Below are 20,282 nucleotides of genomic sequence, written 5' to 3' on the forward strand. Positions count from 1 at the left end.
GGCTTCTCTCTAGTGGTCAGATAGAGGTACTGACAGCCAAATTACATGCAATTCACATTATACTTTTGTGTTTCTGTTCATTTTCAAGTAATGACAAAAATATATATATATATAATTTTTTACATTTTTAGTCATTTAGCAGACGCTCTTATCCAGAGTGCATACATTTCCTTTTCATACTGGTCCCCCGTGGGAATCGAACCCACAACCCTGGCGTTGCAAACGCCATGCTCTACCAACTGACCTACACATGACTACATAATGCATGCAAACTTTATTTAAAGTCTCAGCTATATCTTTCCATTACTTACCCCTTTTTTCTTATGGTAAGAGCAAAGAGAGAACTGCTTGGGGCCCCCCTCATGGAAAACACCAGTGGGGTGGATCAAAGCCGGAAGTGTTTGAATCTGATTGGTGCAAGCTCAGTTGATGCTGTTAACCAGATAGATGTCCTCTGTAGCTCAGCTGGTAGAGCACGGCGCTTGTGACGCCAAGGTAGTGGGTTCGATCCCCGGGACCACCCATACACAAAAATGTATGCACGCATGACTGTAAGTCGCTTTGGATAAAAGCGTCTGCTAAATGGCATATTATTATATTATTATTATTGAACGCAGCACCGGCTGAGTTTCCCGCCTGAACTGGCTTCACTTAATAAATATCTAAGGCTGCATTTACACAGGCAGCCCAATTCTGATCTTTTCACATCAGATATTGTTCAGATCTGATTGGTGAAAAAAATATCCTTTCCTTGTCTCCTTTAAATAAGTGGTTGCACAGGGTCTTAACATTAAATTCAGATAAAATACAATTGTATTTGTCACATGTAAATTATTCTTGGTACTGAGATATTTCGGAATGTATTGGTGGTGGCACTCTTGAGTAGAAACATGGTACATCACAAATCACAGTCAGACACATTTGGATCAAGGCTATTCATTTTAATAAGGCACTTTGGATTCAGATTCAGTCATGTCTCAGCCAGCACACAAGCTAATTTTACACTAAAAACATTCAGAAAATTAGTGGTTTGATTTCCAGGCTGGGATTCATATTACAAAAACACTACTTTTGATATGGATGTTATTTGTCGATGTAAGGAAACCTCTTGTTTGCTCCGTATCCCGAGGGGCCTGGTTTAGCCTCTCTCCTCTCTGGCTTGACCTCCTTGTCTGACACATTCTGATGGGGATCTCTGGAAGTGCTGGCCTTCACACCTGTGAAACCAGTAGCCTTGACAGCTATAAGAAATATTGACATTTAGACTATGCTGTTGTAACAGAGAGTTCCTCCCTGTACAACCCACCCAGGACACAAACCCACTTTGTCAACAATGCTTCATACCTGCAAATCAGAGTTAAAACCACTAGGTACAACTTTTTTATTGTAGCCACTAGCATCTACTGCATATTGTTGTAAATAAAAAACTATAGTATGATCACCTCTATCATCATCACTATTAGCATCATTATCATCATCACTAGCATCATCACTAGTATCATCACTAGCATCACCACTAGTACCATCGATAGCATCATCACTAGTATCATCACTAGTATCATCACTAGCATCACCACTAGTACCATCGATAGCATCATCACTAGTATCATCATGATCATCATTAGCATCATCACTAGTATCATCACTAGTACCATCACTAGTTTCACTAGTACCATCACTAGTTTCACTAGTACCATCACTAGTATCATCACTAGCATCATCAGTAGTATCACTAGTATCATCACTAGTATCACTAGTACCATCAATAGTACCATCACTAGTATCACTAGTACCATCACTAGTGTCATCACTAGTATCATCACTAGCATCATCACCAGTATCATCACTAGCATCATCACTAGCATCATCACTAGCATCATCACTAGCATCATCACTAGTATCATCACCAGTATCATCACCAGTATCATCACTAGCATCATCACCAGTATCATCACTAGCATCATCACCAGTATCATCACTAGCATCATCACCAGTATCATCACTAGCATCATCACTAGCATCATCACCAGTATCATCATTAGCATCATCACCAGTATCATCATTAGCATCATCACTAGCATCATCACTAGTACCATCACTAGTACCATCACTAGTATCATCACTAGTATCATTACTAGCATCATCACCAGTATCATCACTAGCATCATCACTAGCATCATCACTAGCATCATCACTAGTATAATCACTAGCATCATCACCAGTATCATCACTAGCATCATCACTAGCATCATCACCAGTATCATCACTAGCATCATCACCAGTATCATCACTAGCATCATCACTAGCATCATCACTAGCATTATCACTAGCATCATCACTAGCATCATCACCAGTATCATCACTAGCATCATCACTAGCATCATCACTAGTATAATCACTAGTATAATCACTAGCATCATCACCAGTATCATCACTAGCATCATCACCAGTATAATCACTAGTATCATCACTAGTATCACTAGTACCATCACTAGCATCATCACTAGCATCATCACTAGCATCATCACTAGCATCACTAGTATCATCACTAGTATCATCACTAGCATCATCACTAGTACCATCACTAGCATCATCACTAGCATCATCACTAGCATCACTAGCATCATCACTAGCATCATCAGTAGTATAATCACCAGTATCATTACATTTACATTTTAGTCATTTAGCAGACGCTCTTATCCAGAGCGACTTACAGTTAGCACATACATTATTTTATCGAACCCACAACCCTGGCGTTGCAAACGCCATGCTCTACCAACTGAGCTACATCACTAGCATCATCACCAGTATCAACACTAGCATCATCACCAGTATCATCACTAGCATCATCACTAGCATCATCACTAGTATAATCACTAGTACCATCACTAGTACCATCACTAGTATCATCCCTAGCATCATCACTAGCATCATCACCAGTATCATCACTAGCATCATCACCAGTATCATCACTAGCATAATCACCAGTATCATCACTAGCATCATCACTAGCATCATCACCAGTAGCATCATCACCAGTATCATCACTAGCATCATCACCAGTACCATCACCAGTACCATCACTAGCATCATCACCAGTATCATCACTAGCATCATCACTAGCATCATCACTAGTATAATCACTAGCATCATCACCAGTATCATCACTAGTATCATCACTAGTATCATCACTAGCATCATCACTAGCATCATCACTAGCATCATTAGTATCATCACTAGTATCATCACTAGTATCATCACTAGTATCACTAGCATCATCACTAGCATCATCACTAGCATCATCACTAGTATCTTCACTAGCATCATCACTAGCATCATCACTAGCATCATCACCAGTATCATCACTAGCATCATCACTAGTATCATCACTAGCATCATCACTAGTATAATCACTAGTATCATCACTAGTATCATCACTAGCATCATCACTAGCATCATCACTAGCATCATCACTAGCATCATCACAAGCATCATCACTAGTATAATCACTAGTATAATCACTAGTATCATCACTAGCATCATCACTAGCATCATCACAAGCATCATCACTAGTATAATCACTAGTATAATCACTAGCATCATCACCAGTATCATCACTAGCATCATCACTAGTATCATCACTAGCATCCTCACTAGCATCATCACTAGTATCATCACTAGTATCATCACTAGTATCATCACTAGTATCACTAGTACCATCACTAGCATAATCACTAGCATCACTAGTATCATCACCAGCATCATCACTAGCATAATCACTAGTATCATCACTAGTATCACTAGTACCATCACTAGTATAATCACTAGCATCATCACTAGCATCATCACTAGTACCATCACTAGTATCATCACTAGTATTATCACTAGCATCATCACTAGTATCACTAGCATCATCACTAGTATCATCATGATCATCATTAGCATCATCACTCACATGGAACTCTGGGGGCCTCTCTCTCACACTTGAGTGTACTCAGGGAAAGGCACTCAGCGATCCAGGACAGCACCTCCCCACTGTACTTCACCTGGGGTTGGGACAGACAGAGGCATACCTATTACACACATTTACACACATTTACGTCATTTAGCAGACGCTCTTATCCAGAGCGACTTACAAATTGACACACCTTTGATAATACACACACATGCACCATCACTGGTGTTGTCTGGCCGAGTTTGCACTTTTGGGACTACTCTATTGGTTCTATTATGCCGGGCAAGATAAATAAATAGCTATTTTTGTACCTGAGCTTCCATGGATGACATCCGCTTCTCTTGCTCCTTGAATCCTCCAACAATCTTCAATAAGCTCTGAACCCTTTTGTCACAAAGAAAAACATTTGAAAAACACATTGAATATCACTGACACAAATGAAGGGTACAGACTGACTTAAAGGTAGTTCATAAGAATTACAAATATACAGCACACATAACGTGGTGGGAATGGATCAATACCATTTACAAAACAAAACACTGTGTAAGGGTTACTTGGAAGAGGTGCTCTTCAGTCTCTCCTCGCTGCTCTCCAGGTGCTGGTGTTCCAGTTTGGCCAGGTAGTTCTCCTTCTGTACAGTCTCCCAGGTGATCAACCTCTGGTCCAGACCTGCAGGCAGCTCCCTCTCTGAACACACAGCACCAACACCACTCTGTAAGATTCTATATACTAGCACCAACGCCACTCTGTAAGATTCTATATACTAGTGCCAACACCACTCTGTAAGATTCTATATACTAGCACCAACACCACTCTGTAAGATTCTATATACTAGCACCAACACCACTCTGTAAGATTCTATATACTAGCACCAACACCACTCTGTAAGATTCTATATACTAGCACCAACACCACTCTGTAAGATTCTATATACTAGCACCAACACCACTCTGTAAGATTCTATATACTAGCACCAACACCACTCTGTAAGATTCTATATACTATCACCAACACCACTCTGTAAGATTCTATATACTAGCACCAACACCACTCTGTAAGATTCTATATACTATCACCAACACCACTCTAAGAGTCTATATACTAGCACCAACACCACTCTGTAAGATTCTATATACTATCACCAACACCACTCTGTAAGATTCTATATACTATCACCAACACCACTCTGTAAGATTCTATATACTAGCACCAACACCACTCTGTAAGATTCTATATACTAGCACCAACACCACTCTAAGATTCTATATACTAGCACCAACACCACTCTGTAAGATTCTATATACTAGCACCAACACCACTCTGTAAGATTCTATATACTAGCACCAACACCACTCTGTAAGATTCTATATACTAGCACCAACACCACTCTGTAAGATTCTATATACTAGCACCAACACCACTCTGTAAGATTCTATATACTAGCACCAACACCACTCTGTAAGATTCTATATACTAGCACCAACACCACTCTGTAAGATTCTATATACTAGCACCAACACCACTCTGTAAGATTCTATATACTAGCACCAACACCACTCTGTAAGATTCTATATACTAGCACCAACACCACTCTGTAAGATTCTATATACTAGCACCAACACCACTCTGTAAGATTCTATATACTAGCACCAACACCACTCTGTAAGATTCTATATACTAGCACCAACACCACTCTGTAAGATTCTATATACTATCACCAACACCACTCTAAGATTCTATATACTAGCACCAACACCACTCTGTAAGATTCTATATACTAGCACCAACACCACTCTGTAAGATTCTATATACTAGCACCAACACCACTCTGTAAGATTCTATATACTAGCACCAACACCACTCTGTAAGATTCTATATACTATCACCAACACCACTCTAAGATTCTATATACTAGCACCAACACCACTCTGTAAGATTCTATATACTAGCACCAACACCACTCTGTAAGATTCTATATACTAGCACCAACACCACTCTGTAAGATTCTATATACTAGCACCAACATCACTCTGTAAGATTCTACATACTAGCACCAACACCACGGTCTAAGGACCTGTACACTGTCCATGTGAGTTCTTTTTCATTTTAAACTTAATTACATTGTGTACGTTCACTCTACGATGTGCAGTAGGGCTGTTGCAACCGACAACATATAAAAACACATGTACTGTATATGAACGTGTGAATGCGTGTGTGTAAGTATTCACCTGCAGTACCTAAGTATACATGTACAGTGGGGAAAACAAGTATTTGATACACTGCCGATTTTGCAGGTTTTCTTACTTACAAAGCATGTAGAGGTCTGTAATTTTTATCATAGGTACACTTCAACTGTGAGAGACGGAATCTAAAACAAAAATCCAGAAAATCATATTGTATGATTTTTAAGTAATGAATATGCATTTTATTGCATGACATAAGTATTTGATACATCAGAAAAGCAGAACTTAATATTTGTACAGAAACCTTTGTTTGCAATTACAGAGATCATACGTTTCCTGTAGGTCTTGACCAGGTTTGCACACACTGCAGCAGGGATTTTGGCCCACTCCTCCATACAGACCTTCTCCAGATCCTTCAGGTTTCGGGGCTGTCACTGGGCAATACGGACTTTCAGCTCCCTCCAAAGATTTTCTATTAGGTTCAGGTCTGGAGACTGGCTAGGCCACTCCAGGACCTTGAGATGCTTCTTACGGAGCCACTCCTTAGTTGCCCTGGCTGTGTGTTTCGGGTTGTTGTCATGCTGGAAGACCCAGCCACGATCCATCTTTAATGCTCTTACTGAGGGAAGGAGGTTGTTGGCCAAGATCTCGCGATACATGGCCCCATCCATCCTCCCCTCAATACGGTGCAGTCATCCTGTCCCCTTTGCAGAAAAGCATCCCCAAAGAATGATGTTTCCACCTCCATGCTTCAAGGTTGGGATGGTGTTCTTGGGGTTGTACTCATCCTTCTTCTTCCTCCAAACAAGGCGAGTGGAGTTTAGACCAAAAAGCTCAATTTTTGTCTCATCAGACCACATGACCTTCTCCCATTCCTCCTCTGGATCATCCAGATGGTCATTGGCAAACTTCAGACGGGCCTGGACATGCGCTGGCTTGAGCAGGGGGACCTTGCGTGCACTGCAGGATTTTAATCCATTACGGCGTAGTGTGTTACTAATGGTTTTCTTTGAGACTGTGGTCCCAGCTCTCTTCAGGTCATTGACCAGGTCCTGCCGTGTAGTTCTGGGCTGATCCCTCACCTTCCTCATGATCATTGATGCCCCACGAGGTGAGATCTTGCATGGAGCCCCAGACCGAGGGTGATTGACCGTCATCTTGAACTTCTTCCATTTTCTAATAATTGCGCCAACAGTTGTTGCCTTCTCACCAAGCTGCTTGCCTATTGTCCTGTAGCCCATCCCAGCCTTGTGCAGATCTACAATTTTATCCCTGATGTCCTTACACAGCTCTCTGGTCTTGGCCATTGTGGAGAGGTTGGAGTCTGTTTGATTGAGTGTGTGGACAGGTGTCTTTTATACAGGTAACGAGTTCAAACAGGTGCAGTTAATACAGGTAATGAGTGGAGAACAGGAGGGCTTCTTAAAGAAAAACTAACAGGTCTGTGAGAGCCGGAATTCTTACTGGTTGGTAGGTGATCAAATACTTATGTCATGCAATAAAATGCAAATTAATTACTTAAAAATCATACAATGTGATTTTCTGGATTTTTGTTTTAGATTCCGTCTCTCACAGTTGAAGTGTACCTATGATAAAAAATTACAGACCTCTACATGCTTTGTAAGTAGGAAAACCTGCAAAATCGGCAGTGTATCAAATACTTGTTCTCCCCACTGTATGTATGCGATGTCAATACGTATGTCTATGGCCCTACCCAGTTGCTCCAGTTTGGGCTCAGGCCTCTTGACGAGGCTGAGGAGGAGCTGGGAGCAGTGGCTGATTATGATGAAGGGCGGAGCTAAGGCTGGCCGGCTGTGGTACTCCACGATCAGGTTGTACCTCTGGAACTTCCAGAAGATGTCCGTGTTGCCCTGCACCACCTGGAACGTGTAGCTGTAAGCACGGAGGTGGACGAAAGATCACAGTGAGAATACAGTGCATGAGATACTGTTAAGTAAGTATTCATCTTTTTCTGTGGAAAATCCAAGGCAGAGAGACAGTTGAATTGTGTACGCCCATGAAATACACAACCCTAATAATTAATATTATTAATAATCATGTCAGATGGTTAGTGGTTAAGAGCGTTGTGCCAGTAACCGAAAGGTCGCTGGTTCTAATCCCCGAGCTGACTAGGTGAAAAATCTGTCAATGTGCCCTTGAGCAAGGCACTTAACCCTAATTGCTCCTGTAAGTCGCTCTGGATAAGAGCGTCTGCTAAATGACTGAAAAAAAAAAATGCCAGACTTCCTTTAAATCATTAAAAACACTGTAGGTCTAGGGGCTTTACTCAAACAAAACGTTTTACCAGGTGTTCTGGGTCAGTGAAAAACCAACAAAAGTATGTTTGAATGATTGTGCCTGAGAGTTTCTTTTGGTTTCACACTGTGGATGTCAATGAATACATCCAAACCTCTCTTCTTGGAGCACATGACAATTGAATTTGGCCCTGAATTGGGACATGTTTTGAAGTCAAGCTCCCTCATCAGAGTGAACTATTCTTTCCTGGGCGATGACTGTGACCAGAGTGCCGCGTGTGTTGAGTTTTAGACCTGAACATAGCGATGAGGAGGTTGAGCAGCAGAACGTTGGTAACCAGTAAGAAGATGACCAGCAGCAGGATGACCAGCCAGTTGGCGTAGATGTTGGGGCAGGGGGGCAGAGTTCCCATGATGATCTCCTCTATCTCTGTGGTGCAGTTGGTGTCGGGCATCCGTGCCTCTGGGAAGATTAGATTAAGATAGTTCTTCATTATCTGTCGTTCACAGATATTTGCTTTTTACGAACAAGAAAATGCACTGCTTAACACAGACGCAGGTTGCCCGCTGAGCAGTGCCCGGCAGTGTGGTCAAGCATGGAGAAATACTTTGTTTTACACCAAGGGCCCTTATAGTCACTAACAATTCAAGAGATACATTGAATGACAAGAAGATGTCGCACCGAACGAAACTGAACTACATGTAAACTACATGTTAACTGAACTACAAACAGCACCAGTCAAAAGTTTGGACACACCTACTCCAGGGCTTTTCTTTATTTTTACTATTTTCTACATTGTAGAATAATACTGAAGACATCGAAACTATGAAATAACACATTTTGAATCATGTAGTCATGTGTCTGTTACTTGAACTCTGTGAAGCATTTATTTGGGCTGCAATCTGAGGTGCAGTTAACTCTAATGAACTGAGTTGGTTTTTGCGACTGCACTTGAAGAAACGTTCAAGGTTCTTGACATTTTCCTGATTGACTGACCTTTATGTCTTGAAGTAATGATAGACTGTCGTTTCTCTTTGCTTATTTGAGCTGTTTTTGCCATAATATGGACTTGGTCTTTTACCAAATAGGGCTATCTTCTGTATACCCCCCATACCCTGTCACAACACAACTGATTGGCTCAAACACATTAAGAAGGAAGAAATTCCACAAATTAACATTTAAGAAGGCACACCTGTTAATTGAAATGCATTCCAGGTGACTACTTCATGAAGCTGGTTGAGAGAATGCCAAGAGTGTGCAAAGCTGTCATCAAGGCAAAGGGTGGCTACTTTGAAGAATCTCAAATCTAAAATATATTTTGATTTGTTTAACACTTTTTTGGTTACTACATGATTCCATATCTGTTATTTCATAGTTTTAATGTCTTCACTACTATTCTAAAGAAAAACCCTGGAATGAGTAGGTGTGTCCAAACTTTTGACTGGTACTGTATATACTACATGTAAACATAACTATATGTAAACTACATGTAAACTGAACTACATGTAACTACATGTATACTACATGTAAACTACATGTAAAATAGATGAAAATGGAACTACATGTAAAATACAAGTAAATGGAACTACATGTAAACTACATGTAAACTGAACTACATGTAAACTACATGTATACTACATGTAAACGAACCTACATGTAAACTACATGAAAATGGAACTACATGTAAAATACGTGTAAAGTACATGTAAATGGAACTATATGTCAACTACATGTAAACTGAACTACATGCAAACTACATGTAAATTACATGTTAATTGAATTACATGCAAACTACATGTTAATTGAATTACATGCAAACTACATGTAAACTACATGTACACTTGTAAACTGAACTACGTGTAAACTACTTGTAAACTGAACTACATGTAAACTACATGTAAACTGAACTACATGGAAACTACATGTATATGACTATAACAGAGCACACAAATTGCTAGAAAACAGAAAACATTCTATCTCACCATCAATCTCCTCCAATGGGATCTGGCCAAAGATGTGCAGGTAGGGTCGGTACAGGACCCTGCGGAACACCCAGTCTAGGCGCGGGTCGTTGGGGTGGAGAAGGGCCTGAGTAGCCACGCCGTACGCTATGAGCCACACACTCAGGAAGAAGAGGAAGAAGAACACATCCTTCATCTGCCAGGAAGAACAGAGCACAAACATTACGTGTAATCCTCATCTGACATATACTACATGACCAAAAGTATGTGGACACCTGCTTGTTGAACATCTCATTCCAAAATCATGGGCATTAATATGGAGTTGCCCCCCCCTTTGCTGCTATAGCAGCTTCAACTCGTCTGGGAAGGCTTTCTACTAGATGTTGGAACATTGCTGCGGGGACTTGCTTCCATTCAGCCACAAGAGCATTAGTGAGGTCGGGCAATGATGTTGGGCGATTTGGCCTGGCTCGCAGTCGCCGTTACAATTCATCCCAAAGGTGTTCGATGGGGTGGAGGTCAGAGCTCTGTGCAGGCCAGTCAAATTCTTCCACACGGACCTTGATAAACCATTTCTGTATGGACCTCACTTTGTGCACGGGGGCATTGTCATGCTAAAACAGGAAACTGTTGTCACAAAGTTGGAAGCACAGAATCGTCTAGAATGTCATTGTATGCTGTAGCATTACGATTTCCCTTCACTGGAACTAAGGGGCCTAGCCTGAACCATGAAAAACAGCCCCATACCATTATTCTACCTCCACTAAACTTTACAGTTGGCACTATGCATACGGGCAGGTAGCGTTCTCCTGGCATCCACCAAACCCAAATTCGTCCGTTGGTCTGCCAGATGGTGAAGCGTGATTCATCACTCCAGAGAACGCGTTTCCACTGCTCCAGAGTCCAATGGCGGCGAGCTTTACACCACTAATACCGACGCTTGGCATTGCGCATGGTGATCTTAGGCTTGTGTGCGGCTGCTCGGCCATGGAAACCCATTTCATGAAGGTCCCGACGAACAGTTATTGTGCTGACATTACTTCCAGAGGCAGTTTGGAACTAGTGAGTGTTGCAACCGAGGACAGATGATTTTTACGCGCTACGTGCTTCAGCGCTCGATGGTCCCGTTCTGTGAGCTTGTGTGGCCTACCACTTCGCGGCTGAGCCGTTGTTGCTCCTAGATGTTTCCACTTCACAATAAAAGTACTTACAGTTGTCCGGGGCAGCTCTAGCAGGGCAGAAATTTGACAAACTGACTGGTTGGAAAAGTGGCGGTGCCACGTTGAAAGTCACTGAGCTCTTCATAAAGGCCATTCTACTGCCAATGTTTGTCTGTGGAGATTGCATGGCTGTGTGCTCGATTTTATGCAAACCTGTCAGCAATGAGTGTGGTTGAAATCCACTAATTTGAAGGGATGTCCACATACTTTTGTAGATATAGTGTACAAATGTACCAGTTTATAAAGTATGGTTATAACCACAATTCCATTTGTGGGTTGGGGTCAATTGCATTTAAATTCAAGTCAATTCAGGGAGTACACTGGAATTCCAATTCCAATTCTCAAAAAGAAAATTCAATGACAAGAATTACAAATTTGAATTTGGTTTACTTTCTGAATTGACTGGAATTTAAATGGATTGACCTCAACCCTGATACACAAATACATTTGATTTTTCAAAATTCGGTTTAGTGGGTCTACGTTGTATTTATGGATCAAGCTTTGTGGGTGTAGTCATACACGTTTGTCTTTTTAACAGTACTATACTTTACCATCCTCTCCACAATGATGATCTTGGGCCCCAGTTGCTTGTGGATGGCGAAGATGTGGATGAGGCGTAGTGTGAACACCATGAAGTCCAGCGCCAGAACCGTGCGTCCCGCCTCATACGTATCTTTCACCATCCTGTAATAATTACATCCTACATTAGACCTATATTAAACTATGGCCCTCAAATTCAAATCTGGACCTCGAAGCCAGTTCCACAGATTTTTTTCATTCTCCCCCCTCTAATCAGGGACTGATTAAGACCTGGGACACCAGGTCACTAGATATCACACCTAAACTATAGCCTATCAAAACGAATTTCCTGTTAGAAATTATCAATTTAAAAAAATGTATACATATTCCTCCTGCTGCAGGATTATTTTACTGTTGCGACGAAACTGGTCAAATTTTAGATCCTACACCTGCTCACCTGCAGGACACTCCGATTACGAAGAGCGAGATGGCCACCATGTCACACTTGTTCCAGTTGTCCTCCACGTACAGCTTGAATTTCTTTAGGATGCTCATGTCTTCGTCTGTGAAGAAACTCTGCATCGCCCAGGTTAATAAAGCGTTAGTTCACCCAGTTAGAAAATCACAATTAGCAGTATCATTCGATTAGCAGTATCACAACATTTGAGGTCATTTGAGTAATTTATGTTAAATTTCCCCAGGCTAAACGTCATTGTTCCTCAACAACAGTCCTCGAAGTATCCTCAACGCTGCACATATTTTGTCTAGCCACACACCTGATGCAATTCATCACGAGCTGTGTGAGCAAAGATTACCTGAGGAGCAGAGTTGAGAAGCCCTGAAATGGAACCCTATTCCTAGTGCACTACTTAGTGTTTTGAACAGGGCCCTTGTCGAACGTAGTGCACTATATAGGGAATAGGGTGCCATTTCAGACACACATACTGTGGCCAAAAACAGGTTGAATCAACGTTTTTTTCCCACGTAATTTCAACAAAATAATTAAATGTGATGATGTTGAATCAACTGATTGGATTTTCAAAAAGTAATCAAACGATTAAAAAAAAATAATAATAACACTCACCCCAACTTTTAACCTAAATCCAAGGACTTTAGTTGACAACTCAACCAAATGTAAATCAAAACTAGATGTTAAATTGACTTCTGTGCCCAGCGGGAAGTGATGTCAATGATGAAGACATGGGATGGGCTCATGGTCTACTGGGGTAGCTCTGCCAGTGTCACCCTCAGCCCTAGAAGGGCATTTCCTCTTGGTCTAACGATTAAGACGTTTGTTTTTTTCTCCCGCGGGAGACCCGGCTTCAGATCCCAGCCGTGACGTCAACATACCTGTCTCAGCTCCTCCAGCACCAGGGTGAAGACCCAGAAGTAGAGCATGATCTCCGGGGCCCCAGGGCCCGCGGGGGGCGGAGGACGGAAGTCCAGCAGGAGCACGTAGGTGAAAAGGATGAGGAAGGCAAAGTACATGATGACGTTGCCTAGGAACACAGTGACCGGGGCGCTCCAGAAGCGATGCCAGCGACGCAGCAGGAACCGCCACCACACGCCGGCGCTGCTCTGGCCCTCCACGCCATCAGGTGGACCCCGCGAGTCTCTGGAACACCATACAACAAATTGAAAATTGGGAATTTTACTTGAAAATCATTTTTTTCATATACAGTTGTAGTATCTGAAGATTCTATGACTTTGGCTGAGGTTTGCATATTGTTGGTTAAATGAACTTTACTCTGCTTTGCTGAAACATCTGGAAAACATTACTACAGAGGCCCCTTGAAACAGAGGACATTTGAGATGTGGAGGTTAGGGATTGGTCTATTCAAATCACGCCATATTATGTTACATAGGATATAAATACCAGGGTTTGAACAAAGGACTGAGAGAATAACATATTAGAGATTGGGTCAGTTGTTCTCCCGACTTCTGCAGGAGTCTGTAAATTGATACTGTAATCTTTGATGTAATAAACCATTATAATCAAGGACAGTGTCAGCGGATTTCTTGTCTTCACAGCAGGTCAGCATCGTTGTCTCGACACCACACAGTATTCTTCAAAAGTCCACTAAAATGCTAGCCTCGTATTACCAGACTGGCTGGCTCACGAGGCTGCTAAAATGCAGGTTGACATAAAGTGTAGTCAACTTTGTTCTAAGAGCAGAAAGAATCTGATTGGTTTAGGGCAGAACAAATCCGATTGCTTTCTAAAAAGGGCTGAGTTTTTGCGCTTGAAGTCTGCCCTTAGGGCACCAAGTGATCGTGATCCAAACTAACATTACTTCCCCTGGGGAAGCATTTCAACAGTGCATTCGATTGGCTGCCCCAAGGGCAGTTTATACTTTTGTCATACCTTTTGCTCTTGAAGTCTGCCCTTATGGCCTCAAGTGATCTTGACCCAAACTAACATTACTGCCCCCCAGGGCAGCATTAGAGTCTGTTCCAATTTCTTTTGTTTATATAGCTTATTCAACTAAACGTTTAATAAATCAAACGTTAACTGACCTACTGGCAGATTTTTGACCTAGCTTGCTAGCTATTTCTATTTTATAATTCAATCTTAGTAGGAGGTAGCGCTCTGCTCAGCTAAGCTACATATAGCTTAGCATTTTACGTTTCTGCTCCCAGGTAAACATAACAGTCCCATTCCAATTTTTAAGTTCATATAGCTTATTCAACTAAATATTTTGATAAAGTAAGTGGGAGCTGATTTACTGGTATATTTGAGACCTAGCTAGCTAGTTCTAACCTATTGTCACTACTTTAGTATGAGATAGCTATCTGCTAGCCAAATAGCTCTGTTAAGCTTATCATTTTACGTTGCCACAGCTGTGTAACAGTCCATCCCCATTTTTTAAAGTTCATATAGCTTTATTCAACTTAACATTTCACTAAAGCAAATGTTAGTTGACTTACTTGTATATTTCTGACTCCTAGCTAGCTAGCTATTTATTAATGAAACATGAGTGGCTAAGAGGTAAATGCTTAGCTAGCTACCTTGCTCTGATTCGTTTAGCATGTTGCTGCTAGCTTTTTACATTTGACGCTTTGCTTCAAGTCGTCCGATCAGTTGTATCTTAGAGATATTGTCACATTTGTCTGACTACTGTAACAAAATCATGATTTCAAAACGTTACAACTTGTAGTACATTTTATTTACAAGATACTCAGTTCAAACCTCCGCCATGTTTTCAAAAATTGTGCAACTGTTAAACTGCGCCCATTGACCTTCTAGAAACCAATCGGATTTGTTCTTCCCTAAACCAATCAGATTATTTCTGCCCTTAGAACAAAGTTTATTACACTTTATGTCCCTTTATAAACAGCAGGTATAGTATACTAAATCGTTTTAGAACTCACAAAGGGCCATGGTCTGTTAGTAGCAGGCCCTTTTCTGTGTCCAGACTGTCCAGCTCCACATACTGTTCCTCTCCTCCACCACGACTGTCTAACTCCTCATCACTGCATCATTACACACATAGAGACAACATGACTACACACACACATACACACACACACACACACAAACACACACACACACACACACACACACGGGCGCATACACACACACACACACACGGGCGCATACACACACACACATACACACACAAAGGGCACATAAACACACACACACACACACGAACATATTGACCCAAGCACACTTACATATGGACGCAAACACTCAAATGAGTGCCCACAACGTTGTGTTTCGACAACAGACATGCATTCTACGGTTCCTACCATACCGTGGAAATGACTCTCTGACAACATTGACAGTATTAAGCTAGATTGCCGTGGCGACCTGAACTTGATGAGGTTGGTCCAGATGAGAGGGGGACAGAAGAAAGACAGCACCAGTCTGGAGATGGCTGTGTCTGTGGTCATCGCCCCCCACCAGATCTTAGTGAGGAACCCCTGGGACAAACCATGATCACTGTTATCACACAACCTTATCTTAGGTCATACTAATGTTTAACAGATTTCTTTTTTTTTTTTTTTTAAAGAGAGGCGAGCACATTTTAGAAAGAGGTAGATCAGATGTAATCCGAGAGGAAGTTACGTCACCCCATAAAACACACCGATCTACACTGAAACCAGCAGAGGGCTCATCACCCCATAAAACACACCTATCGACACTGAAACCAGCAGAGGGCTCATCACCCCATAAAACACACCTATCGACACTGAAACCAGCAGAGGGCTCATCACCCCATAAAACACACCTATCGACACTGAAACCAGCAGAGGGCTCATCACCCCATAAAACACACCTATCGACACTGAAACCAGCAGAGGGCTCATCACCCCATAAAACACACCTATCGACACTGAAACCAGCAGAGGGCACATCACCCCATAAAACAAACCTATCGACACTGAAACCAGCAGAGGGCTCATCACCCCATAAAACACACTTATCGACACTGAAACCAGCAGAGGGCTCATCACCCCATAAAACACACCTATCGACACTGAAACCAGCAGAGGGCTCATCACCCCATAAAACACACCTATCGACACTGAAACCAGCAGAGGGCACATCACCCCATAAAACACACCTATCGACAGTGGTGGAAAAAGTACCCAATTGTCATACTTAAAAGTAAAGATACCTTAATATAAAATCACTCAAGTAAAAGTGAAAGTCACCCAGTAAAATACTACTTGAATAAAAGTCTAAAAGTATTTGGTTTTAAATATTTAAGTATTAAAAATAAATGTAATTGATCAAATATACTTAAGTATCAAAAGTAAAAGTAAAAGTATAAATCATTTCAAAATCCTTATTTTTAAGCAAACCAGACGGCATCATTTTCTTGTTTTTTTAATTTATTTACGGATTGCCAGGGGCATGCTTCAACACACAGACATAATTTACAAAAGAGTCCACCAGATATGAGTCTGTAGGGATGACCAGGGATGTTCTCTTGATAAGTGTGTGAATTGGACCATTTTATTGCCCTGCTAAGCACTCAAAATGTAACGAGTACCTTTGGGTGTCAGAGAAAATGTAAGTAGTAAAAAGTACATTATTTTTTCGGAATGTAGTGAAGTAAAAGTAAAAGTTGTCCAAAATATAAATAGTAAAGTACAGATACCCAAAAAAACTACTTAAATAGTACTTTCAAGTATTTTTACTTAAGTACTTTACACCACTGTCTATCGACACAGAAACCAGCAGAGGGCACTTCACCCCATAAAACACCCCTATTGACACAGAAACCAGCAGAGGGCACTTCACCCCATAAAACACACCTATCGACACACGGTCTCACACCAAGAGAACTCCATGAATATTGTCCGTGTACACAGTCAAATCTATCTAATGTAATAATTTGTTTCGTAACATCAAGATTTGAAAGTAAGGAGGCCACATGTCTGTCTGAGTGTGTCTGTGTCTGTACATGTTACTGTAGCCTACCTGGACTCCATCGTGGGCGAAGAAGCACTTGGCGTCAGCCTCGGTTGCCAGGTTGAGGACGGTGGATTGATTCCAGCAGCGGGTCCTTCTCACCAGAAGAGCATAGGCCCTGTCCTCACTGTTAGAGTAGCACTCCCCAAACAGATCTGGCAACCCACACACACCAGACTCAACACACTTACCAAGACTTCACACCGTTCTTTAGTCTATAGGCATTGGTTGTATCTAGATTCTTATCTTGTGATGATCTTACTGTGAATCATAACCCTGTGAGAGTTCCCTAGGAAAACAGATACTTTCAGGGAACATCTTTGTCTTAATGGTGTATTTCAACTAAGGGATGGTTTGTGAGCCGAGAGCATTATGCCATCTCAGAGTGTGATACTGCATGTTTTATCCAGTGTGTGTGTGTATGTGCTCACACACTCCTTGTGTCTCTCACCTAGGGCAAACTGTTCATACTTGGCCTCCTTCATGCTGCGTGCTGATTCTGCCTCTGACTCCAGGCCAGACATCTCTTTCAGGATCTTACAACCAGCCAGAGCAGCAGCCACAGCCTCAGGACCCTGGACGAGAGAGAGAGAGAGAGAGAGAGAGAGAGACAGAGAGAGAGAGAGAGAGAGAGAGAGAGAGAGAGAGAGAGAGAGAGAGAGAGAGAGAGAGAGAGAGAGAGAGAGAGAGAGAGAGAGAGAGAGAGAGAGAGAGAGAGAGAGAGAGAGAGAGAGAGAGAGAGAGAGAGAGAGAGAGAGAAGGAGAGACACAGAGCAATACTTGAACAGAGCGATACTCAGTCATGAGGCATCAAAGCCAAAGGAATTGAATAATATTAAGACATGCTATAGATGGAAGGAAAGTAGTGTGGAAACCTATCAAACAACAATTAGGGAACATCAAATTCAATCCCTTTTAGACAACTTCCTGGACAAAATGTTTCACTGTAATAGTGAAGGTGTAAACTTGGCAGTAGAAAACCTAAACAGTATATTTGACCTCCGCTTCCCTATCAAATCAAAAAAATTTAAGCAGACAACCTAAGAAAATTAACAACAGTGACAAATGGTTTGATGAAGAATGCAAAAACCTAAGAAAGAAATTGAGAATCCTATCCAACCAAAAACATAGAGACCCAGAAAACCTGAGCCTATGCCTTCACTATGGTGTATCACTAAAACAATACAGAAATACACTACGGAAAAAGAAGGAACAACATGTCAGAAATCAGCTCAATGTAATTGAAGAATCCATAGAATCTAACCACTTCTGGGAAAATTGGAAAACACTAAACAAACAACAACACGAAGAGTTATCTATCCAAAATGGAGATGGGTGGATAAACCACTTCTCTAATCTTTTGGCTCTATAACAAAGAACAAACAGTAAAAACATATACATGATCAAATACAAATCTTAGACTCAACTATTAAAGACTACCAGAACCCACTGGATTCTCCAATTACATTGAATGAACTACAGGACAAAATACAAACCCCCCAACCCAAAAAGGCTTGTGGTGTTGATGGTATCCTAAATTAAATTATAAAATATGCCAGACCACAAATTCCAATTGGCTATACTTAAACTCTTTAACATCATCCTTAGCTCTGGCATCTTCCCCGATATTTGGAACCGAGGACCAATCCACAAAAGTGGAGACTAATTTGACCCCAATAACTACCGTGGGATTTGCACAGGGCCATGGGGTGAGACAGAGATGCAGCTTAAGCCCCACCCTCTTCAACATATATATCAACGAATTGGCGAGGGCACTAGAACAGTCTGCAGCAACCGGCCTCACCCTACTAGAATCTGAAGTCAAGTGTCTACTATTTTCTGATGATCTGGTGCTTCTGTCCCCAACCAAGGAGGGCCTACAGCAGCACCTAGATCTTCTGCACAGATTCTGTCAGACCTGGGCCCTGACAGTAAATCTCAGTAAGACAAAAATAAGGGTGTTCCAAAAAAGGTCCAGTTGCCAGGACCACAAATATAAATTCCATCTAGACACCGTTGCCCTAGAGCACACAAAAAACTATACATACCTCGGCCTAAACATCAGCGCCATTGGTAACTTCCACAAAGCTGTGAACGATCTGAGAGACAAGGCAAGAAGGGCCTTCTACGGCATCAAAAGGAACACAAAATTCGACATACCAATTAGGATCTGGCTAAAAATACTTGAATCAGTTATAGAACCCATTGCCCTTTATGGTTGTGAGGTCTGGGGTCCGCTCACCAACCAAGAATTCACGAAATGGGACAAAAACCAAATTGAGACTCTGCATGCAGAATTCTGCACAAATATCCTCTGTGTACAATGTAAAACACCATGCATGCAGAGCAGAATTAGGCCGATACCCGCTAATGATCAAAATCCAGAAAAGAGCCGTTAAATTCTACAACCACCTAAAAGGAAGCGATTCTCAAACCTTCCATAACAAAGCCATCACCTACAGAGACATGAACCTGGAGAAGAGTCCCCTAAGCAAGCTGGTCCTGGGTGTCACGGATTCAGCCGAGGGTGCTCCTCCTCCTTGCTCGGGCAGGCTACGGAGTTCGTCATCACCGGAGTACTAGCTACTACCGATCTATGTTTCTGTGTTCTACTTGTCTTGTCTTTATTGTTCACACCTGGTTCCCATTAGGTATTGATTACTTCCCTATTTAACCCTCTGGCTCCCACTGTATGTTGTGCGTGTTTGTTCATGTTTGGTTGTCGTCTGGTGAGCGGGTTTGTTTCCTCCCTGCGTGGAGGTT

At 41.7% G+C, this 20,282-nt stretch overlaps 1 protein-coding gene across 1 annotated transcript; it reads right to left on the reverse strand.

The window, feature by feature from the left end:
* Window positions 1–927: 927 nt before the first annotated feature.
* LOC311125636 (transient receptor potential cation channel subfamily M member 5-like) lies at window positions 928–18,094 on the reverse strand (the record flags this gene model as incomplete). The annotated part of the gene is made up of 14 exons (XM_084199669.1): window positions 928–1,241; window positions 3,956–4,046; window positions 4,267–4,339; window positions 4,510–4,642; window positions 7,853–8,031; window positions 8,688–8,856; window positions 10,377–10,551; window positions 12,127–12,259; window positions 12,552–12,670; window positions 13,445–13,709; window positions 15,467–15,568; window positions 15,909–16,021; window positions 17,529–17,674; window positions 17,971–18,094. Coding segments are annotated over 14 exons (1,980 nt in total), but the record flags the coding sequence as incomplete, so codon positions are not given.
* Between the last annotated feature and the right edge of the window lie 2,188 nt (window positions 18,095–20,282).

Source organism: Coregonus lavaretus (genome assembly GCF_964263955.1).
Source record: "Coregonus lavaretus genome assembly, contig: HAP1_SCAFFOLD_227, whole genome shotgun sequence".
In the NCBI taxonomy this organism is placed as follows: Eukaryota; Metazoa; Chordata; class Actinopteri; order Salmoniformes; family Salmonidae; genus Coregonus; species Coregonus lavaretus.